Source organism: Oncorhynchus gorbuscha, linkage group LG03 (genome assembly GCF_021184085.1).
Source record: "Oncorhynchus gorbuscha isolate QuinsamMale2020 ecotype Even-year linkage group LG03, OgorEven_v1.0, whole genome shotgun sequence".
NCBI lineage: Eukaryota > Metazoa > Chordata > Actinopteri > Salmoniformes > Salmonidae > Oncorhynchus > Oncorhynchus gorbuscha.
Genome location: NC_060175.1, coordinates 55,219,324 through 55,243,442, shown reverse-complemented (window position 1 = coordinate 55,243,442; position 24,119 = coordinate 55,219,324). Strand labels below are relative to the sequence as shown.

The following is a 24,119-nucleotide window of genomic DNA, read 5'->3' as shown; positions in this document are numbered from 1 at the left end:
GGGGACAGGACAACCTTAATGACTTGGAGAAGATCTGCAAAGAGGAGTGGGACAAAATCGCTCCTGAGATGTGTGCAAACCTGGTGGCCAACTACAAGAAACGTCTGACATCTGTGATTGCCAACAAGGGTTTTGCCACCAAATGCTAAGTCATGTTTTGCAGAGGGGTCAAATACTTATTTCCCTCATTAAAATGCAAATCAATTTATAACATTTTTGACATGCGTTTTTCTGGATTTTTTTGTTGTTATTCTGTCTCTCACTGTTCAAATAAACCTACCATTAAAATTATAGACAGATCATTTCTTTGTCAGTGGGCAAACGTACAAGATCAGCAGGGGATCAAATATTTTTTTCCCTCACTGTACCCAGGCAGGGTTTAATAGAGAGGGTGTGAGGGCAAACTCACTAGAAGTTTGTTTATTTTAAGGTGTTCATTTGTTTGCAAAGCCTAATGAATTCAGACAAATTTGACAGTGCATTGAGACAGATGGTGCTCGACTTTTTCTCACCTGGACATAGGAAGAGCGGACAGGCCCGAGTCACTCTTCTCTCGTCCATCAGTGTAAAACAGCAGATCCTGTGCAGAGCTGTGTAATAGGTAAAATACACACAGCTCGCTCCGTTGTTAGAAATATAGAACTTGACTGCAAACGTTTCCTGCAGGCGATCCACGCTGAACGTGACTTTACCATTGGTCATCTCAGGATCTGAAGTGATCTCAATGCCGCCCTTGTCAGAGGTCAACTCTGCCCTGAGAGACAGAGAGAGAGAGAGAGAGAGAGAGAGAGAGAGAGAGAGAGAGAGAGAGAGAGAGAGAGGAGGACATACCAGTCAAACCACAGAAGATCATCATCTACATGATCCCCATACAATCTAGATAGGACATGGATCAACTGCTGCAACTAATCGAATGGCTATCTTGTTGTCACATCTGACTGGTCACTAACCAGTCGTATACAGTAGGGGCTCACACAATATCTCACCTGTTCACCTTTAGGCTTTGGAGGATTTCTTTAGCGAGCCTCTTCTTGGGTGTCAACACAGTGTCGACAGGGGTAGCGGAAGAGGATGTGAAAGGAGAGAAAGGCTCTGGGGCTTCTCCATTTTCCTGAGGTGTGATATTTTCCTGTTGTTGACGTACTGAAGGTCTCCTCCACTGGTCACAGTAGTACACTCGGACCTGTCATACCAGAGACCAGGAAGAAGATATTGTCTAGGGCGATGGTTCCCAAACCTTTAATTGTCCAGTACCCCTTCAAACATTCAACCTCCAGCTGCGTACCCCTCTAGCACCAGAGTCTCAGTCTTAAATTCTTTTCCACACAGTCTGTGCCTGTATTCGGTTTTCATGCTAGTGAGGGCTGAGAATCCACTCTCACATACTGTAGGTATGTGGCTGCAAAGGGCATCAGTGTCTTAACAGCTCGATTAGCCAAGGCAGGATACTCTGAGCACAGCCCAATCCAGAAATCTAGCAGTGGCTTCTGATTGAATTAAATTTTCTCAGAACCACTTGTTGCAATTTCGATGAGACTCTCTTGTCGGTAAGGCATGCAACAAAAGGGATAACGAATCCAGTTTGTGTCATCCGTTTCGGGAAAGTACCTGTGTAATTGCGCACCCAACTCACTCAGGTGCTTTGCTATATCACATCTGACATTGTCCTTAAGCTTGAGGTAATTTACACACAAAAAAATCATACAATGATGGAAAGACCTGTGTGTTGTCCTTGTTAATGCAGACAGAGAAGATCTCCAACTTCTTAATCAAAGCCTCAATTCTGTCCCACACATTGAATGTAGTTGCGGAGAGTCCCTGTAATCCTAGATTCAGATCATTCAGGCGAGAAAAAACATCACCCAGACAGGCCAGTCATGTGAGAAACTCCTCATCATGCCAGCCGTCAGACAAGTGAAAATTATGGTCAGTAAAACAACACTTTAAGCTTGTCTCTCAATTTAAAAAAAACGTGTCAATACTTTGTCCCTTGGTAACCAGCGCACTTCTAAGTATGTTGTAAAAGTGTTACACGGTCGCTGCCCATATCATTGCATAGTTCAGAAAATACACAAGAGTTCAGGGGCCTTGTTTTAACAAAGTCAACCATTTTCACTGTAGTGTCCAAAACGTATTTTAAGCTGTCCGGCATTACCTTGGCAGCAAGAGCCTCTCGGTGGATACTGCAGTGCACCCAAGTGGCGTCGGGACCAACTGCTTGCACGCGCGTTACCACTCCACTATGTCTGTCATGTTTTGTCATTGGTTATCATGTCTTGTCTCTGTGCTTCCCTTCTATTCGTTTCCCTCTGCTGGTCTTATTAGGTTCTTTCCCTCTTTCTATCCCTCTCTCCCCCTCCCTCTCTCCCTCTCTCGCTCTCTCTCTCTATCGTTCCGTTCCTGCTCCCAGCTGTTCCTCATTCTCCTTACTACCTCATTTACTCTTTTCACACCTGTCCCCTATTTTGCCCTCTGATTAGAGCCCCTATTTCTCCCTCTGTTTTCCGCTTCTGTCCTTGTCGGATCCTTGTATGATGTTCGCTGTTCTGTGTCCTTGTTACGCCCTGTCGTGTTTTACCTTCTTCAGATGCTGCGTGTGAGCAGGTGTCAGTGTCAGCTACGGCCGGTGCCTTCCCGAAACAACCTGCAGTCTGTGGTCGAGTCTCCAGTCATTCCTCTCTACTTACGAGTGGATTTCAGTTTTCCTGTTTTGTTTTCACCTTGATAATATCCAGGATTATCTCTTTTGTCTTAAACTGGAATAAAGACTCTGTTTTCGTTAAGTCGCTTTTGGGTCCTCATTCACCAGCATAACAGAAGGATCCGACCAAGAATGGACCCAGCGACTACGGATTCTCGCAACACTGCCGTCGAGATCCAGGGAGCAATGCTCGGCAGACACGAGCAGGAAATGTCTGCTGCTCGTCATGCCGTTGAGACCCTGGCCGCTCAGGTTTCCGACCTCTCAGGACAGTTTCAGAGTCTTCGTCTCGTGCCACCAGCTACTTCCTGGTCTTCCGAGTCTCCGGAACCTAGGGTTAATAACCCACCATGTTACTCTGGGCAGCCCACTGAGTGCCGCTCCTTTCTCACCCAGTGTGATATTGTGTTCTCTCTCCAACCCAACACATACTCAAGAGAGAGAGCTCGGATTGCTTACGTCATTTCACTCCTTACTGGTCGGGCTCGGGAGTGGGGCACAGCTATCTGGGAGGCAAGGGCTGAGTTTTCTAACAATTATCAGAACTTTAAAGAGGAGATGATACGGGTTTTTGATCGTTCAGTTTTTGGTAGGGAGGCTTCTAGGGCCCTGGCTTCCCTATGTCAAGGTGATCGATCCATAACGGATTACTCTATAGAGTTTCGCACTCTTGCTGCCTCTAGTGACTGGAACGAGCCGGCGTTGCTCGCTCGTTTTCTGGAGGGACTCCACGCTGAGGTTAAAGATGAGATTCTCTCCCGGGAGGTTCCTTCCAGCGTGGACTCTTTGATTGCACTCGCCATCCGCATAGAACGACGGGTAGATCTTCGTCACCGAGCTCGTGGAAGAGAGCTTGCGTTAACGGTGTTCCCCCTCTCCGCATCGCAACCATCTCCTCCCACCGGCTCAGAGACTGAGCCCATGCAGCTGGGAGGTATTCGCATCTCGACTAAGGAGAGGGAACGGAGGATCACCAACCACCTTTGCCTCTATTGCGGTTCTGCTGGATATTTTGTCATTTCATGTACAGTAAAAGCCAGAGCTCATCAGTAAGCGGAGGGCTACTGGTGAGCGCTACTACTCAGGTCTCTCCATCACGATCCTGTACTACCTTGTCGGTCCATCTACGCTGGACCGGTTCGGCTGCTTCCTGCAGTGCCTTGATAGACTCTGGGGCTGAGGGTTGTTTTATGGACGAAGCATGGGCTCGGAAACATGACATTCCTCTCAGACAGTTAGGGAAGCCCACGCCCATGTTCGCCTTAGATGGTAGTCTTCTCCCCAGTATCAGATGTGAGACACTACCTTTAACCCTCACAGTATCTGGTAACCACAGTGAGACCATTTCCTTTTTGATTTTTCGTTCACCTTTTACACCTGTTGTTTTGGGTCATCCCTGGCTAGTATGTCATAATCCTTCTATTAATTGGTCTAGTAATTCTATCCTATCCTGGAACGTTTCTTGTCATGTGAAGTGTTTAATGTCTGCTATCCCTCCTGTTTCTTCTGTCCCCTCTTCTCAGGAGGAACCTGGTGATTTGACAGGAGTGCCGGAGGAATATCATGATCTGCGCACGGTCTTCAGTCGGTCCAGAGCCAACTCCCTTCCTCCTCACCGGTCGTATGATTGTTGTATTGATCTCCTTCCGGGGACCACTCCCCCTCGGGGTAGACTATACTCTCTGTCGGCTCCCGAACGTAAGGCTCTCGAGGATTATTTGTCTGTTTCTCTCGACACCGGTACCGTGGTGCCTTCTTCCTCTCCCGCCGGAGCGGGGTTTTTTTGTTAAGAAGAAGGACGGTACTCTGCGCCCCTGCGTGGATTATCGAGGGCTGAATGACATAACGGTTAAGAATCGTTATCCGCTTCCCCTTATGTCGTCAGCCTTCGAAATTCTGCAGGGAGCCAGGTTCTTTACTAAGTTGGACCTTCGTAACGCTTACCATCTCGTGCGCATCAGAGAGGGGGAAGAGTGGAAAACGGCGTTTAACACTCCGTTAGGGCATTTTGAGTACCGGGTTCTGCCGTTCGGTCTCGCTAATGCTCCAGCTGTTTTTCAGGCATTAGTTAATGATGTACTGAGAGACATGCTGAACATCTTTGTTTTTGTCTACCTTGACGATATCCTGATTTTTTCACCGTCACTCGAGATTCATGTTCAGCACGTTCGACGTGTACTCCAGCGCCTTTTAGAGTATTGTCTCTACGTGAAGGCTGAGAAGTGCGCCTTTCATGTCTCCTCTGTCACATTTCTCGGTTCTGTTATTTCCGCTGAAGGCATTCAGATGGATCCCGCTAAGGTCCAGGCTGTCAGTGATTGGCCCGTTCCAAGGTCACGTGTCGAGTTGCAGCGCTTTCTAGGTTTCGCTAATTTCTATCGGCGTTTCATTCGTAATTTCGGTCAAGTTGCTGCCCCTCTCACAGCTCTTACTTCTGTCAAGACGTGCTTTAAGTGGTCCGGTTCCGCCCAGGGAGCTTTTGATCTCCTCAAGAAGCGTTTTACATCCGCTCCTATCCTTGTTACTCCTGATGTCACTAAACAATTCATTGTCGAGGTTGACGCTTCAGAGGTGGGCGTGGGAGCCATTCTATCCCAGCGCTTCCAGTCTGACGATAAGGTCCATCCTTGCGCGTATTTTTCTCATCGCCTGTCACCATCGGAACGCAACTATGATGTGGGTAACCGCGAACTGCTCGCCATCCGCTTAGCCCTAGGCGAATGGCGACAGTGGTTGGAGGGGGCGACCGTTCCTTTTGTCGTTTGGACTGACCATAAGAACCTTGAGTACATCCGTTCTGCCAAACGACTTAATGCATGTCAAGCTCGTTGGGCGTTGTTTTTCGCTCGTTTCGAGTTCGTGATTTCTTATCGCCCGGGTAATAAGAACACCAAGCCTGATGCCTTATCCCGTCTCTTTAGTTCTTCTGTGGCTTCTACCGACCCCGAGGGGATTCTTCCTGAAGGGCGTGTTGTCGGGTTGACTGTCTGGGGAATTGAGAGACAGGTAAAGCAAGCACTCACTCACACTGCGTCGCCGCGCGCTTGTCCTAGTAACCTTCTTTTCGTTCCTGTCTCTACTCGTCTGGCTGTTCTTCAGTGGGCTCACTCTGCCAAGTTAGCTGGCCACCCCGGCGTTCGGGGTACGCTTGCTTCTATTCGCCAGCGGTTTTGGTGGCCTACTCAGGAGCGTGACACGCGCCGTTTCGTGGCTGCTTGTTCGGACTGCGCGCAGACTAAGTCAGGTAACTCTCCTCCTGCCGGTCGTCTCAGACCGCTTCCCATTCCTTCTCGACCATGGTCTCACATCGCCTTAGACTTCATTACCGGTCTGCCTTCGTCTGCGGGGAAGACTGTGATTCTTACGGTTGTCGATAGGTTCTCTAAGGCGGCACATTTCATTCCCCTCGCTAAGCTTCCTTCCGCTAAGGAGACGGCACAAATCATCATTGAGAATGTGTTCAGAATTCATGGCCTCCCGTTAGACGCCGTTTCAGACAGAGGTCCGCAATTCACGTCACAGTTTTGGAGGGAGTTCTGTCGTTTGATTGGTGCTTCCGTCAGTCTCTCTTCCGGTTTTCATCCCCAGTCTAACGGTCAAGCAGAAAGGGCCAATCAGACGATTGGTCGCATATTACGCAGCCTTTCTTTTAGAAACCCTGCGTCTTGGGCAGAACAGCTCCCCTGGGCAGAATACGCTCACAACTCGCTTCCTTCGTCTGCTACCGGGCTATCTCCGTTTCAGAGTAGTCTTGGGTACCAGCCTCCTCTGTTCTCGTCCCAGCTCGCTGAGTCCAGCGTTCCCTCCGCTCAGGCTTTTGTCCAACGTTGTGAGCGCACCTGGAGGAGGGTCAGGTCTGCACTTTGCCGTTACAGGGCGCAGACTGTGAGAGCCGCCAATAAACGTAGGTTTAAGAGTCTTAGGTATTGTCGCGGTCAGAGAGTGTGGCTTTCCACTCGTAACCTTCCCCTTACGACAGCTTCTCGCAAGTTGACTCCGCGGTTCATTGGTCCGTTCCGTGTCTCTCAGGTCGTCAATCCTGTCGCTGTGCGACTGCTTCTTCCGCGACATCTTCGTCGCGTCCACCCTGTCTTCCATGTCTCCTGTGTCAAGCCTTTTCTTCGCGCCCCGTTCGTCTCCCCCCGTCCTTGTCGAGGGCGCACCTATTTACAAGGTACGGAAGATCATGGACATGCGTTCTCGGGGACGTGGTCACCAGTACTTAGTGGATTGGGAGGGTTACGGTCCTGAGGAGAGGAGTTGGGTTCCATCTCGGGACGTGCTGGACCGTTCGTTGATTGATGATTTCCTCCGTTGCCGCCAGGGTTCCTCCTCGAGTGCGCCAGGAGGCGCTCGGTGAGTGGGGGGGTACTGTCATGTTTTGTCATTGGTTATCATGTCTTGTCTCTGTGCTTCCCTTCTATTCGTTTCCCTCTGCTGGTCTTATTAGGTTCTTTCCCTCTTTCTATCCCTCTCTCCCCCTCCCTCTCTCCCTCTCTCGCTCTCTCTCTCTATCGTTCCGTTCCTGCTCCCAGCTGTTCCTCATTCTCCTTACTACCTCATTTACTCTTTTCACACCTGTCCCCTATTTTGCCCTCTGATTAGAGCCCCTATTTCTCCCTCTGTTTTCCGCTTCTGTCCTTGTCGGATCCTTGTATGATGTTCGCTGTTCTGTGTCCTTGTTACGCCCTGTCGTGTTTTACCTTCTTCAGATGCTGCGTGTGAGCAGGTGTCAGTGTCAGCTACGGCCGGTGCCTTCCCGAAACAACCTGCAGTCTGTGGTCGAGTCTCCAGTCATCCCTCTCTACTGACGAGTGGATTTCAGTTTTCCTGTTTTGTTTTCACCTTGATAATATCCAGGATTATCTCTTTTGTCTTAAACTGGAATAAAGACTCTGTTTTCGTTAAGTCGCTTTTGGGTCCTCATTCACCAGCATAACAATGTCTCCCTATCATGGCTTTTGCGCCATCAGTACCGATACCAACACATCTAGACCACCAAAGTCCACTTGATGTCACAAAGCTGTCCAGTACTTTAAACATATCCTCTCCTGTTGTCCTGGTTTCCAGTAGTTTGCAGAGGAGCATCTCTTCCTTAATTGACCACCCATAAACGTAACGGACATATACCAGGAGCTGTGCCAGGCCCGCCACGTCTGTTGACTCATCCAGCTGTAACGCATATAATTGTGGCTTGTATGCGAAGCAGTAATTGTTTCAAAACAACTCCTGTCATGTCGCTTTTGCGTCGTGAAACAGTGCTATTTGATGAAGGCATTTGTCTGTATAACTTTTTGGCCTTTTCCCCCAGCATTGTCCCAGCCATATCCACCGCAGCCGGAATAATTAAGTCCTCCACAAGAGTATGGGGCTTGCCTGTCCTAGCCACTCAGTAGCTCACCATATAAGATGCTTCTAGCCCCTTCTAATTAATGGTATCTGTTGTTTTTATATACGTCTTACTACGCGAAAGTCGTCTTAACTCTCGCTCATAAAACTCCCATGGCTTATTTTTCAAATTGGCATGCTTTGTTTCTAAAAGTCTTTGCAAGAGTGAAGGTTTCATTGAGTTGTGCGATAGTACTTTTGCACTGTGACTGAGGAAAGGCACAACTACCAATATAAGTGAACGCCATATCAATGTAGTTCTCATCATATTAGCACCTCTTCGATGGTCCAACGTCCCTGTCTGTAGTTTGGTGCTTTCCCGGGTAAGAGGGCAGTAGCTCATTGGCTGCATCAGATTCACAACTGTCAGTGTCCATGCTAGCTGGGATAACTGTAGAATTACTGATAGCATTGGATGTGCTCGTGGAAGCAGAACAACTTGTGTCGTCGACAGGTGCAGGTACTACCAGTAAAGCTGGGATGTGTCTCTATGGCACGGCCTTACTTTTTTGAACCATTTATCAGCAAAAGGAATGAGCAGCAGCTACGTTTGGCCTCGTACCGACCGTTAGTGGAATTCCCGCGAGAGAGTAACGGTTAATGTGATTGGATGTTAATTATTTGACTACGCTACCTGTATTTGACATTGTGTTGTTATTTCACCCAACACTAGATTATGTCATTTTATTTTTGGCAGTTAAAACGAGGCTACTCAGGCGAGAGAGAAAAAACACATCCAAATGTATAGCCCCGTTGGAAAATATAAATTAACTGTTTGAAATGTGTTTTTTTTTTTAAATACATGTGAATCACGTTTTTATTTGGCGTACCACAGTTTTGGGGAATACCTGGTCTAGGGCATATCCACAAGGGTGTAAAGGGGATATTGAGCTCTATGTATTACCTGACAAGCACATAGCCCATATGCGGATCAATCATCTGTTTCACTTGTCTTCCCTTTGGCCAAACATTGAGTGGTGCCTTAGTTTGAGGCTGAGCCTCACATCAAGAACATAATAACTACAGTAGAATAGAGCTGATTGGGGTTGGAAAGTGCAATAAGGTATTATTACCTGGGGTTTGACATTAAAGTATAATTTCCCCTGTCGTATGCGGACTTTGTTGAATTTCAGCAGGGCATATAGAACGTTGGAAAAGTGGGGGTCTTTCATTCCTTCCCTGAAAAACAAAACCATGTAGTCATATGTCAGCTGTCTGACTGAAGCATACCGTGTACTATTAGGCCGTCTATGACAGGTCAGGTGTCACAGTTAGTTAGCCTTTGAAAACCAATCCTTTTCATTACCTGAATTTGAATTCTAAATCGTAAATGTCACGAAGTTCTTTTCTATCCGACATAGTCGATTTCCTCTCTCCGAGGAATTCTATGAAGTCCAATCCGGATTCGAGCGAGTCCATGAGCGACGGCATGTTGCAACGTAACAACGAGTGATAGTGTTTTGAATAATGATTGTATTGCAGACAGTGGAAACAAATTAGGTATTGGCTATGGTCAAAATGGCAACCCCCTATTCGCTTTTCGGCGCCGTGTGTTCACGTGCGCATACAGTAAATACTGTTTCAGCGTTTCAGGGACATATCTGCAAAGTGCTTACTGAGCGCAAGAACGAAAAGTAGTTTGAAACCAAACTTTCACAGAATATGAACGTGTAAATTATGTAGTGTTCATATTAAATCACATAGTACCTTTAATATTTGATACATGTTAGATTAATATACTCATGATTAAAAGAGAAGTCTTTACTTTAGCATTAATTAACGTTAGTCCTTCCCAGGGCAGTTTGTTACATAATCCCTACAATTGAAACCATTACAATGAAACTGTGTACGTGATGCAAACAATCCGGCATGGATCGCACATCACTTATTTTTTTTATCTGAAACATGGATTTCTAGCTTTTGAGTTTAGTATTCCAAGAAAAGCGATTGTGTTGTCCGTCAACCCTTCCCTGTTCATTGTGGTATGATTGTGTATTTCAAATAGTTTAAATCTTCTTTTTTTTTTACATAATCTAACTGGGCCAGTTTTCACCAAAACAGCACGTCAATATAAGATTATCATGCGAGTATTATGAAGGAAAGGTTATATACAGCGCCTTCGGAAAGTATTCAGACCCTTTCCCTTATTCCACTTTCTTTTTTTTCTTACTTTAGCCTTATTCTAAAATTGATCAAATCAACATTTTTTCCAATCAAGCTACACACAATACCCAATAATGACAAAGCGAAAACAGGTCAAGACATTTTGCAAGTGTATGTTTTTTTCCCACAGAAATACCCTATTTACATAAGTATTCAGACCCTTTGTTTGAGAATCGAAATAAATTGAGCTCAGGTGAATCCTGTTTCCATTGATCATCCTTGAGATATTTTATAACTTGGGAGTCAATCTGTGGTAAATTCAAGCGATTGGACATGATTTGGAAAGGCGCACACCTGTATATGGTCCCACAGTTGACAGTGCATGTCAGAGCAAAAACCAAGCCATGAGGTCGAAGGAATCATCCGTAGAGCTCCAAGATGGGATTGAGTCGAGGCACAGATCTGGGGAAGGGTACCAAAACATTTCTGCAGCATTGAAGGTCCCCAAGAACAGTGGCCTCCATCATTCTTAAATGGAAGAAGTTTGAACCACCACTGACCATGACTCTTCCTAGAGCTGGCCGCCCAGACAAACTGAGCATCCGGGGCAGAAGGGCCTTGGTCAGGGAGATGACCAAGAACCCGATGGTCACTGTGACAGAGCTCCAGAGTTACTCTGTGGAGATGGAAGAACCTTCCAGGTTAAGGACAACCATCTCTGCAGCACTCCACCAATCAGGCCTTTATGGTAGTGGCCAGACAGAAGCCACTCCTCAGTAGAAGGAACATGACAGCCCACTTGGTGTTGGCTAAAATGCACCTAAAGGACTCTGAGGGAAAGATGAATGGAGCAAAGTACGGAGATCATTTAAAACCTGCCCCAGAGCACTCAGGACTTAGGTTAAGCCCTAAGCACACAGCCAAGACAATGCAGGAGTGGCTTCGGGACAAGCCTCTGAATGTCTTGGAGTGGCCCAGCTCAAGCCCAGACTAGAACCTGATCAAACAACACTGGAGACCTGAAAATAGCTGTGCAGCAATGCTCCCCATCCAACCTGACAAGAGATTGAGAAGTTCTGCAGAGAAGAACCGGAGAAACTCCCCAGAAACAAGTGTGCCAGCTTGTAGCTTCATACCCAAGAAGAATCGAGGCTGTAACCACTGCCAAAGGTGCATCAACAGTGTACTGATCAAAGGGTCTGAATACTTATCTTTTTATTTACATTTGCAAAAATGACTTTAAAAAAAAAAAAAACAGTTTTTGCTTTGTCTTTATGGGGTACTGTGTGTTGATTGAGGGGGGAAAATAACATGTTATCCATTTTAGAATAAGGCTGTAATGTAAAATGTGGAAAAAGTCAAGGTCTGAATACTTTCGGAATGCACTGTATAGAATAGTTGACATAAGAACTGAAAGCAGAGGACAATATGGCAAAATAGTGTATTGTCCAAAATGCTTTTACACATTGGACACAAATGTACCAGTACACAGACAATGAATCTGTGTTATATTTCATATGTAAAACAGTCAAGAGGTGCATTTCAAGTACTTCATTATAAAGTGATATACAATAATGTGTCTTTATTCAAATTGTCCCTTTACTGTATTTTCAGTGTAATTCCGAATTTACAAATTTGGCACCAATTCTGATTTAAATTTCTCCCACTCAGAATATTTCTACACACTGGTATGGGAAACAGTATGGTTAACAGTTAATGATCACAGTAGTTACAGCAACTTCTTCATTCCTTTTGTTAATTATACATGTTTGACATTTTGTATAAAAATAAAGTAAAACGCTAAAAAAGAAGGTAAAGGGAATATAGGTATTATATATTAACGTAGCCTAATTACTGATAGAGGACACTGATGGTACTGTACTTGTTTAGGCTTGATTAAACCACAGAGCCAAGCACTTAGGCATGTCTCATGTGCAAAATGAAGAGTCATTCAGTGTGATGAATTCAAAAAAAATTCCAAACAGTTCAAAGTACATATCTTTACCATGGGAAAGATGGAACAGAACTGTTACTTGGGTCTTTTCTTTGGGGTGGGGAGGTGAACTATATTTGTCATATTAAACGGAGTATACACCGCACTCAGAAGAGACCTTAGGTTACAGAAAGATTTGCCAATAGCTATACAAAATGATATAGGTCGGAATTCAATCCAACGCAGATTAAAAGCCTATCGCTGTGTGCATGCTGTTAAAAGGCAATATCCCAGGACATTAACGGAGATCAAATAAGCCGTCAAGGAAGCGGATGGTAGCTCAGCTCAATCTGAAATCACATTTAACCAAAGATCAACCACAAAACACAGGTAATTTATCTGCATTTGTTTGAATCCCAGCGCTTGTAGGGTTACATACAAGGCTTAAACAGATTGCTACCTGTGGCACCCAGACAACCAACTGAGGGGTATGACTACAATTTGAAGCGTGAGTGTGTGCAGGCAGGAGGGGATGACCCAATGACCCAAACGTTCAGTGTCAGTAAAGGCATTTTCTTTTTTTGTTGTTGCAAATGAGCCAGAGCTGAACAACCCATCAAAATGTCCTCTTAAAATGAAGGCATCACCTTGTAACGTGGCGAAGGAAGTACACTAACTCCTGACATCAAATCGTGGCATTCTTCAACACAGACTAAATAGACACATTAGACCACCCTCTCCTTTTCTGATTTCACCCGTTCAAGCGATTTGTCTTTGCAGTAACACAGAGACAGACCGACACGCTGTCCTCTAGGCATTCTGCATCTCCTTGCCAATCTTGTAGCTGAGGATCTTGTTCCAGTCAATCTTGGTGCGGGTGACAGGAAGCTGTCGGCGTAAGGCTTTGAACGTGGTGTCAGACATTGTCTGGTAATTTTCACTGATGGCCGTCTGGAAATGAGATAAATGTTTAGACTCTCGCCCCTCCCCAATGACAAGAAATGTGATTTATTTCAAATGTATCAAAATATTACTGGGAGCAAACATAAGTTGCATACCTGGTATTCATTTTCTGCATCCTCAATGATTTTCACAAACTCCTTTGCAGTCTGAGTCTCATTCTGTCAAAACAAGAGAATAAAAAAACTAGTGTTACACCTCGGATGTAAGATAAGAGTTGTCATGCCAAAGGACCAATAAAAACATCAGAATTCATGTCTTTGACAATTGCCTATAAACTTGACCGAGATTGAAGACCATCTCTATCATAAAGGCCTTTTTTTTCTTCATCTTACTTCCCCTCATGCCCCAATGAACAGTTAGTCTGCACCCTTCTACTTCCTTTTAACACTTATGTGCAGGTTTAGAGGAAATAGGCCACAAAACCACAGTAGAGTATCATGAGTGTCTCCTCTACTAGGGCTGACTGACACTTCAAGCATTCTATCATTACCAGTGTCCTTTGCAAAATAAGCATGCCTTTAGTGCTACTGATTGTGGGCACATTCTACAGAAAGGGAAACTCACATTCACTGTGAGTGATTCCTGGACATCCTTGTGGCTGACCAGCTGCACATTTCCATCCTCATAGTAATGTACCTATAACCACAAGATAGGGGTGAGAAGCAATATACAATATGACATGAGAACAAGATATATGTTCAGTAAATCAATTTGACTTTCAGGGGCCTGTGCCCAAGAGGCTTTTACACAGCCGGACAAAATGGAGGACACTTGGCGACAGACACAAGCCTACCTGTACTTTGAGGACTCCAACGACTTGAGCTGTAGATTGGGATATACTGAACTTCCATTCAGACCTGCAACGGCCATTCCTGAAAACACAAATCAAAATGAGTCCTGACTCCTTACCCAGTCATAGAAATAGATATAATGTTGTAAACAAAAACAAAACAAATTTATATTTAAATGAATACTTCTTAAAGTGTACTTGCATTGTACACTCATTTACCAGAAGTTCTTTGGTTGAAATTGGTGACCTTCAATGCAAGCAATTATGGTTTGCTGGCCGTCTATAGTTTTCCCATAAACCTGTGATGAATAAAACAAGGTTCTGTCAATGTTTACCATGCTCATCTTTATCAACAACACTTGTACAGTCCAAAATAATTAATGTTTCCAGCATGAAAAGCTCTTTAAAGATAATATTATTATGTCGAATCCAGGCTGTGTCACAACCGGCTGTGATTGGGAGTCCCATAGGGCGGCGTACAATAGACCCAGCGTCGTCCGGCAGAGGCCGTCATTGTAAATAAGAACGTTCTTAACTGACTTGCCTAGTTTAAAAAAAAATTAAGAATCCTATCCTGCAGGTGAAAAGGAGGACTTACAGTGCAGACACCGCTGGGGTAGTGCTCCTTGACGTACGCCCTCAGGGCGCTGTCACACGCATCCCTCCATGGTCTGAGAGACGCCTCTCCCTCATGGGGCTGGGTGTCACTGGCCTCCTTCCTCAGGTGGTCAAACTTGAATGACCGCTTGTTGTGGGGGTCAAAGAAACGGCCGTTGCCCAAGTCTCCATGCTCGGTGATCAGTACCTGGAGAGGGGGAGGGGCGGAGCACAGGGACACAGAGAGGGCATCAGTTGCTGCATTGACCTTACAGATAATGTGATATATACACACACACATACGTACAGTACCAGTCAAACGTTTGGACACACCTACTCGTTCCAGGGTTTTCCTTATTTTTATATTGTCGAATAATAGCAAAGACATCAAACATGCATACATACAAGAGTGTGCAAATCTGTCATCCAGGCAAAGGGTGGCTACATTTGACTGGTACGGTATGTATGCATGTCACAGTATGAGCCCAACCAGTTTCAAAACAGCTGGGTAAGAGTCACAATTCAGGTGACTGAGCATCTTACCTGATCATCATACCCTTCAAGTTTGGCAAGGGTGAACTGATCCATGTTGTACTGGGCAAAGGCTCTGTTGAAATACAGCAGGTTAAAAGGTTATATTTGCACAACAATGCATGAACAGAATATAGATAAATAAATAAAACTCCACTCACTGCGCTGCACCCTCCCTGAGAAGATTGTCATTGTTGAGCAGTATCCGCACATCTTAAATCAAGAAATGGCATTATCAAGAGACTACCAACAGCAATGCATTAACAGACTGTACAAAAATAAACAAGTGCCTGGGTAGTAAATAAACAGTACAATGATCATACTATTTCTAAGCATACCCACCGTTGAAGACTTCATTGAATTCTCCAGGTGGAGCATGGACGACGAAATTAGCCGCAATGCGGACCTGAGGGAAAGACAATACAATGTGATAAACAACTTTTAAGGCTGACGGTCAGTCGGAAAAAATTTGACAGTGACAGTATAATGACAGCCATTTTACCCTGGTCACTAGAGTGAAGCAGAGAGCAGTGACTGGCTTGGCTGCCTGATGAGCCTACCTCTGCTCTGTCCAAGCCACTCCTTAGATGGAAGGGGCTTTTTTTAGCAGCTGTAATGCATATGTAAGCATGTGGGGTGTGAGAGGGGGGGGGGGGGGGACTAGGACATTTTAACAAGGGCCCCCCTGAAAAAGTCAAGTGCACTGAAATCCGTTGATGGAACGAAAATATTGTAGACCTATGTACAGTACCAGTCAAAAGTTGACACACCTACTCAGTCCAGGGTTTTTCTTTATATTTTCTACAATGTAGAAGAATAGTGAAGACATCAAATATATGAAATAACACAATCATGTAGTAATCAAAGTGTCATTTTATATTTGAGATTCTTCATAGTAGCCACACTTTGCCTTGATGACAGCTTTGCTCACTCTCGGCATTCTCTCAACCAGCTTCATGCAGGAGTCACTTGGATTGCATTTCAATTAACAATTTGTGCCTTAAGTTTTTTTTTTGGCATTTCTTTCCTTAACGACTTTGAGCCAAATCAGTTGTGTTATGACATGGTAGGGTGGTATGCAGAAGGTCTTTTACCAAATAGGGCTAAGTCCATATTATGGCAAGAACGGCTCAAATAAGCAAAGATAAACAACAGTCCCCCATTACTTTAAGATATTAATCAATATGGAACATTTGAAGAACTTTGAAAGTTTCTTAAAGTGCAGTCGCAAAAAGCATCAAGCTCTGATGAAACTGGCTCTCATGAAGACCGCCACAGGAAAAGACAGAGTTACCTCGTTACCTAGTTTCTGCAGAGGATAAGCTCAGAGTTACATGCACCTCAGATTACAGCCCAAATAAATGCTTCAGAGTTCAAGTAACAGACATCAACTGTTAAGAAGAGACTGCGTGGGCCTCCCGGGTGGCGCAGTGGTTAACAGCAGCGCCAGTGCTGTACAGCAGCGCCAGCTGTGCCACCAGAGACTCTGGGTTTGCGACCGGGAGGTCCGTGGGGTGACGCACAATTGGCCTAGCGTCCTCCGGGTTAGGGAGGGTTTGGCCGGTAGGGAAATCCTTGTCTCATCACGTACCAGTGACTCCCGTGGCAGGCAGGGTACAGTGCGTGCTAACCAAGGTTGCCAGGTGCACGGTGTTTCCTCCAACACATTGGTGCAGCTGGCTTCCGGATTGGATGGCGCTGTGTTAAGAAGCATTGCGGCTTGGTTGGGTTGTGTATCGGAGGACGCATGACTTTCAACCTTCGTCTCTCCCGAACCCGTGCGGGAGTTGTAGCGATAAGACAAGATAGTAGCTACTAAAACAATTGAATACCACGAAATTGGGGAGAAAAGGGGGTAAAAAAATAAAATAGTTAAATGTAAAAAAAAGAAGAGACTGCGTGAAATCAGGCCTTCATGATGGAATTGCTACAAAGAAGCACCTACTAAAATGACACCAATAAGAGACTTCCTTGGGCCAAGAAACGCAAGCAATGGACATTAGACAGGTTTAAATCTGTCCTTTGTTTTGATGAGACAAATTTGAGATTTCTGGTTGCAACCGCCGTGTCTTTGTGAGATGCAGAGTGGGGGAACAGATGATCTTCGCATGTGTGGTTCCCAGCGTGGTGGTGTGATGGTGCTTTGCTGGTGACACTGTCAGTGATTTATTTAGAATTCAAGGCACAAAAAAGCCTGGTTAAGGCTTTTTTGGTTAATACATTATTCCATGGGTGTCATTTCATAGTTTTGATGTCTTCACTATTATTTTATAATGTAGAAAATAGTAAAAATAAAACCCTTGAATGGGTGGGTGTCCAAACTTTTGACTGGTACTGTGTTCATGTCCAGATGCAGACCCAAAGGTTGTGTGGGTTGCATAGCTTAATTCAATACAAGTAAAGTACTCACTGTATAGTTCTATTTTTGCAACTCTTCACTGGTGCATGTCAAAAATTGAAACAAACAAGTTCTGCTGTGTGTATGCTGCTGCACAGTTAGGCTTAAAGTTACTTCAGAAAGTATTCACACCCCTTGACTTTTCCACATGTTGTTGTGTTAGTCTGAAATTAAAATTGATTAAATATATTTTTGGAGTCACTGGCCTACACACAATAACCCACAACGTCAAAGTTGAATTGTGTTTGACATTTTTACAAATGAATTGAAAATGAAAAGCTGAAATGTCATGTCAATATGTAAGTACTCAACCCCTTTATGGCCTTGTTAATCCTCAATTTAATGAGTAAACATTCACTTAACAAATCACACATTTCATGGACTAACTCCGTGTGCAATAGTGTTAACGTGATTTGAATGAATAACTTTCCTCTCTACCCCACACATACAATTATCTTTAAGGTCCCTCAGGGAATTTCAGATTCAACCACAAAGACCAGGGAGGTTTTCCAAAGCCTCACAAAGGGCACCTATTGGTAGATGCGTAAATACAAATGTTAAAAAAAATAGAAGCAGATACTGAATATCCCAATGAGCATGGTGAAATTATGAATTACACTTTGGATGGTGTATCAATACACCCAGTCACTACAAAGATGCAGGCATCCTTCCTAACTCAGCTGCCAGAGAGGAAGGAAACCACTCAGAGATTTCACCAGGAGGCCAACGGTGACTAAAATAAAAGCTAGAGTTTAATGGCTGTGACAGGAGAAAACAGAGGATGGATCAACAACATTGTAATTAAGCCACAATACAAAATTAAATGACAGAATGAAAAGGAAGCCTCTATAGAATAAAAAATAAAACCTGCATCCTGTTCACAACAAGGCAAAGTAGAACTGTCAAAAATGTGGCATTTAAAATGAAACTTACGTCCTGAATACAAAGCATTATGTTTGTGGCAAATCCAACACACGACAACAGAGTACCACTTCATATTTTCAAGCATGGTAGTGGCTGCATCATGTTATGGGTATGCTTGTCATTGCCAAGGAATAGGGAGGTTTTTTTTAGGATAAAAATAACTGGAATAGAGCTAAGCACAGGCTAAATACTAAAAAGGAAAACCTGGTTCAAATCGGCTTTACAACAGACACTAGGAGACAAATTCACCTTTCAGCAGGACAATAACCTAAAACACAAAGCCAAAGTTGCCAAGATGGCATTGGAAATTCATGAGGGGCCTAGTTACTGTTGACTTTAAAAAGTTATCTTGAAAACATATGGCTTGACTTGACAATGTCTGTCCACCAATGATCAACAACCAACTTGACAGAGATTGAAGACATTTTTAAAGAATAATGTGCAAATATTGTACAATCCAAATGTGTAAAGCTCTTATAGAATTTACCAGAAAGACTCACAGCTGTAATCTCTGTCAAAGGTGATTGTAACATGCATTGGCTCAGGGATGTGAATACTTATGTAAATGAGATATCTGCATTTCATTTTCAATACATTTGCATGTTTTCACTTTGTCAATTTTGGTTCTTGTGTCTAGATTGGTGAGATTATTTTTTGTTGTCGTTTCAACCTGAATAAAACAAAAATGTGGAATCAGTCAAGGGTGTGAATACTTCTGAAAGCACTTTAGATGCTCCCAAAGACTGTGGCACCTTCCCACACAGAGCAGTATTTGTGAAATACTATACTCATTCTACTAGTCTGTACATATATCTGACCGTATCCCTGCTGTGGGCCTGCCATTGAAGTGATAGGAATGTTACACCCCAGTAGGGACTGGCAGCTTCAAACATGTATCTGCCTGCAGCTGACAGCAAGAACAGTCCATTTTCAAGCTTTCAAATGAAGGTTGTTTAGTTTTTGAAGATTCAATCGCAATTTGTTGAAATGGCCACAATCACTATGATAATGTATTTTCTTCAGAAGAAGTCTTGTGAATATGGTTGTACAGTACAGTGCCTTTGCGAAAGTATTCGGCCCCCTTAAGTTAATACTTTGTAGCCCCACCTTTTGCTGCGATTACAGATGTAAGTCGCGTGGGGTATGTCTCTCAGTTTTGCACATCGAGAGACAGAAATTTTTTCCCATTCCTCCTTGCAAAACAGCTCGAGCTCAGTGAGGTTGGATGGAGAGCATTTGTGAACAGCAGTTTTCAGTTCTTTCCACAGATTCTTGATTGGATTCAGGTCTGGACTTTGACTTGGCCATTCTAACACCTGGATATGTTTATTTTTGAACCATTCCATTGTAGATTTTGCTTTATGTTTTGGATCATTGTCTTGTTGGAAGACAAATCTCCATCCCAGTCTCAGGTCTTTTGCAGACTCCATCAGGTTCTTCCAGAATGGTCCTGTATTTGGCTCCATCCATCTTCCCATCAATTTTAACCATCTTCCCTGTCCCTGCTGAAGAAAAGCAGGTCCAAACCATGATGCTGCCACCACCATGTTTGACAGTGGGGATGGTGTGTTCAGGGTGATGAGCTGTGTTGCTTTTACGCCAAACATAACATTTTGCATGGTTGCCAAAAAGTTCAATTTTGGTTTCATCTGACCAGAGCACCTTCTTCCACATGTTTGGTGTGTCTCCCAGGTGGCTTGTGGCAAACTTTAAACGACACTTTTTATGGATATCTTGCCACTCTTCCATAAAGGCCAGATTTGTGCAATATACGACTGATTGTTGTCAGAGTCTCCCACCTCAGCTGTAGATCTCTGCAGTTCATCCAGAGTGATCATGGGCCTCTTGGCTGCATCTCTGATCAGTCTTCTCCTTGTATGAGCTGAAAGTTTAGAGGGACGGCCAGGTCTTGGTAGATTTGCAGTGGTCTGATACTCCTTCCATTTCAATATTATCGCTTGCACAGTGCTCCTTGGGATGTTTAAAGCTTGGGAAATATTTTTGTATCCAAATCCTGCTTTAAACTTCTTCACAACAGTATCTCGGACCTGCCTGGTGTGTTCCTTGTTCTTCATGATGCTCTCTGCACTTTTAACGGACCTCTGAGACTATCACAGTGCAAGTGCATTTATACAGAGACTTGATTACACACAGGTGGATTGTATTTATCATCATTAGTCATTTAGGTCAACATTGGATCATTCAGAGAACCTCACTGAACTTCTGGAGAGAGTTTGCTGCACTGAAAGTAAAGGGGCTGAATAATTTTGCACACCCAATTTCTCAGTTTTTGATTTGTTAAAAAAGTTTGAAATATCCAATAAATGTCGTTCCACTTCATGATTGTGTCCCACTTGTTGATTCTTCACAAAAAAAATAGTTTTTTATCTTTATGTTTGAAGCCTGAAATGTGGCAAAAGGTGGCAAAGTTCAAGGGGGCCGAATACTTTCGCAAGGCACTGTATGTTTGTGTGATCCCATGAAAAGTCCAATGATTCCTATACCAAGTAAGATGTCAACAGTTCCTTGTGTTGTAATTAGGGCTTTCAGAGTTCTTGTAATACAATTTTTATTGCATTATCTGAATCTGTTCAAGAGCGACTGCCTTTAAAAGCAACAAATCCCTTTGAAAATGCCCTATGGGCATCAATTGGAGTCAGAAACCGTTATTGTAGTATACAAAATGACTACAAAGTGAATAAGATCATTTTGGTCATAAAGTTAGTTTCGTCAAAAACAGAGTTTGGAACATAGTGCTGTGAAAAAGTATTTGCCCCCTTTCGAATTCTCAACTTTTGCATATTTTTGACACTGAATGTTATCAGATCTTCAACCAAGACCTAATATTAGATTAAGGGAACCTGAGTGAACAAGTAACAATTAAATACTTATTTCATAAACAAAATTATGCAAAAAGTAATTACCCCCTTACACTCAACTGGTTGTGCCAACAGTTGTCTTTGGGTCAAAACACACAATCAAATCTACATGAAAATTGCTAAAAAGATAGAAATTTGAAGTTTTGGAATGACCTAGTCAAAGTCCAGACCTAATCCCTATAGAGATGTGACAGGACTTCAAACGAGCTGTTCATGCTTAAAAACCTACACTGAGTTAAAGCAGTTCCGCATTCAAGAGTAGGTCAAAATGCCTCCACGGTGATGTGAGACTGATCAACAACTACAGGAAGCATTTGGTTGCAGTCATTACAGCTAAAAAGGTGGCACATCCCGTTATTGAGTGTAAGGGGACAATTACTTTTTCCACACACACACAAGAATTGTGTTGCATAATTTTGTTGATTAAATAAGGATAAATTATTTTTGTTATTTGTTCACTCAAGTTCCCTTTATCTAATATTAGGGTTTGGTTGAAGATCTGATAACATATAGTAGCAAAAATAGAGAAAATCAGAATGTGGGCAAATACTTTCACAACACTGTATGTGCGTCACAAGGAGAAAATGAAGATTGGGTTTTGATTTGACGATGTCCATTTGCCTTCTAACATGGGGTTAACAGCTGTGGTGACTGCTCTCTATCCAATAGCATACGCAGTGAGAGACCTGCCTAGCAGCACAAATTTGTTAACTAAATTCAAAACCTTACCCTTTTTTTACTTGAGAAATACTGCAAACTCCTTAGACGTTAAATAAAACATCCTCTGCAAAATCATCTAATTATTTACAGATTTTTTGATACAAGTGTATAGCTGGCTGCATAGATTCCCTTTGGACGGTAAGATGAAATGACCCAATATCGCCATCTGTCTGTATTTGGGTTGCCCAAAGGACATTAAGGTAAACAGCTAAAAACAACTATGCAACGTCCACTGAACAAAAATATAAATGCAACATGTAAAGTGTTGGTCCGATGTTTCATGAGCTTAAATACATTTTTTCCATACAAACAAAAAGCTTATTTCTCTCAAATTGTGTGCACAAATTTGTTTACATCCCTGTTAGTGAGCATTTCTCCTTCGCCAAGATAGTCCATCCACCCAACAGGTGTGGCAAATCATGAAGCTGATTAAACAGCATGATCATTACACAGGTGCACCTTGTGCTCCAGACAATAAAAGGCCACTAAAATGTACAGTTGTCACAACACAATGACAGATGTCTCAAATTGAGGGATTGTTCAATTGGCATGCTGACTGCAGGAATGTCCACCAGAGCTGTTGACAGAGAATTTAATGTTCATTTCTCCACCATAAGCCACCTCAAGTCATTTTAGAGAATTTGGCAGTATGTCCAACTGGCCTCACCACCACACCTATAGTGTTTTGTGGCTGAGTGGTTCGCTGATGTCAATGCCATGGTGGCGGTGGGGTTATGGTATGGGAAGGCAGCATAAGCTACAGACAATGAACACAATTTAATGTTATCTCTGGAAAATTGAATGCAGAGATACCGTGACGAGATCCTGAGGTCCATTGTCGTGCCATTCATACGCCGCCATCACCTCATGTTTTAGCATGTTAAATGCACGGCCCCATGTCGCTAGGATCTGTACACAATTCCTGTAAGCTGAAACTGTTCTAGTTCTTCCATGGCCTGCATAATCACTAGACATATCACCCATTGAACATGTTTGGTAGGCTCTGAATCGACGTGTACAACAGCGTGTTCTACTTCCCACAACCACTTAAGAGGAGTGGGACAACATTCCACAGGCCACAATCAACAGCCTGATCAACTCTATGCGAAGGAGATGTGTCACACTGCATGAGGCAAATGGTGGTCACACAAGATACAGACTGGTTGTGATCCACACCCCTACTTTTTTCTTTTTTTGTGACCAACAGATGCATATCTGTATTCTCAGTCACGTGAAATCCATAGATTAGCGCCTAATCTATTTATTTAAAATTGATTTTATTTCCTTATATGAACTGTAACTCAGTAAAATCTTCGAAATTGTTTCATGTTGCGTTTATATTTTTGTTAAGTAAAAAAAAAACAAGTGTGCTGTTTTTCAATTCACCTAAATTGTGCTAACCGATACTTTATAGACAAAACCAAGTCATTATGGTAAAGTTAAAAATAAAAAGCTAAATCTGATTTAATTACATCTTAATTTGAACTAATTCTGAGCTTGACATTAATCAATATTTTTATTTAATGTTTGACAGTCCTGGTTGTTATAGTCAATCGGCTAGATGTAATGTAATACCACCAATACAGACAATGTGATAATGAATCGAATGATGCCTATGGCGATGTTCTTCGGAGTTGTGTCTAGCACAGTGGGTATATGTGTCTACGTCTTAAGACACATACCCACCTTAGCTAACATTTACAAACATTTTGGCTAGCTACAGACTCGTATTTACGCAAACTGATTCTTGCGTTCGGTATTATTTACATGATGAGTAATAGTTGGTTCAATTAACTCCGTCAGTTTATTTCCTAGCAGACAGGATAGTTAGCTCATATGTTAACTAGTTAACGTCAGCCAGCCAGCAAGCTAACTTTAGCTAGGCACTAGCTTAGCAAACTAGCTAATGTTATTTCTGCAGCCAAAATAATTTAGGAAGGACACAACAACCTAGCTAATTTACTAAAAATCGTAAAACAGTGAACAAAGCTTATCAAAATACTGACTAGTTATGTAGCTACCTTCTCTTCCCCAGTGAGCTGTTCTTCAAAATTTGCCATCTTGGCTGATCTGCGACAGTGATGAAGCGGATCTCCACAGTGTCACAATAGACATAACAATGAGCCAGATATTTCACCAGATGTATAAATGTCAAACATCCGGTTGGCGTTCCACTCACTACCAAATATGGC

At 43.3% G+C, this 24,119-nt stretch overlaps 2 protein-coding genes across 4 annotated transcripts in view; both read right to left on the bottom strand.

Annotated features, from left to right (window-relative positions):
* Nucleotides 1–9,626, bottom strand: part of mov10a (Mov10 RISC complex RNA helicase a) — a 30,931-nt gene extending 21,305 nt beyond the window's left edge. Inside the window, exons 1-4 of one of the 3 annotated variants that reach the window (XM_046343014.1) lie at nucleotides 9,396–9,626; nucleotides 9,163–9,268; nucleotides 987–1,183; nucleotides 513–754 (exon numbers count right to left, since the gene is read on the bottom strand). In XM_046343014.1, coding sequence (XP_046198970.1) covers nucleotides 513–754; nucleotides 987–1,183; nucleotides 9,163–9,268; nucleotides 9,396–9,520 — 670 coding nt within the window. In that variant the 5' untranslated portion in view covers nucleotides 9,521–9,626. Of the gene's footprint in view, nucleotides 1–512; nucleotides 755–986; nucleotides 1,184–9,162; nucleotides 9,269–9,395 lie in introns of those variants that run through there. The other 2 variants (XM_046343015.1, XM_046343016.1) reach the window with 2 other exon arrangements.
* A 2,133-nt stretch (nucleotides 9,627–11,759) lies between these two features.
* On the bottom strand, nucleotides 11,760–24,077 carry LOC124020973 (F-actin-capping protein subunit alpha-1-like). Its single transcript, XM_046336288.1, has 10 exons — nucleotides 23,949–24,077; nucleotides 15,349–15,412; nucleotides 15,168–15,219; nucleotides 15,019–15,082; nucleotides 14,477–14,683; nucleotides 14,098–14,177; nucleotides 13,882–13,960; nucleotides 13,653–13,724; nucleotides 13,184–13,246; nucleotides 11,760–13,076 (listed from the first exon to the last, which is right to left on the bottom strand). The coding sequence occupies exons 1-10, from the start codon at nucleotides 23,985–23,987 to the stop codon at nucleotides 12,936–12,938; spliced, it is 861 nt and encodes a 286-aa protein (XP_046192244.1). The 5' UTR covers nucleotides 23,988–24,077; the 3' UTR covers nucleotides 11,760–12,935.
* Nucleotides 24,078–24,119: the final 42 nt, after the last annotated feature.

What these genes read in the sequence shown, in the direction of transcription:
- LOC124020973 (XM_046336288.1), bottom strand. Translation starts at nt 23,987, where the DNA reads ATGGCAAATTTTGAAGAACAGCTCACTGGGGAAGAGAAG. An exon ending in ACCCCAGCGGTGTCTGCACT is followed by an intron (nt 14,178 to 14,476) that starts GTAAGTCCTCCT and finishes TATTCATCACAG; the next exon opens with GTTTATGGGAAAACTATAGA. An exon ending in ATGCAGAAAATGAATACCAG is followed by an intron (nt 13,077 to 13,183) that starts GTATGCAACTTA and finishes TCTCATTTCCAG; the next exon opens with ACGGCCATCAGTGAAAATTA.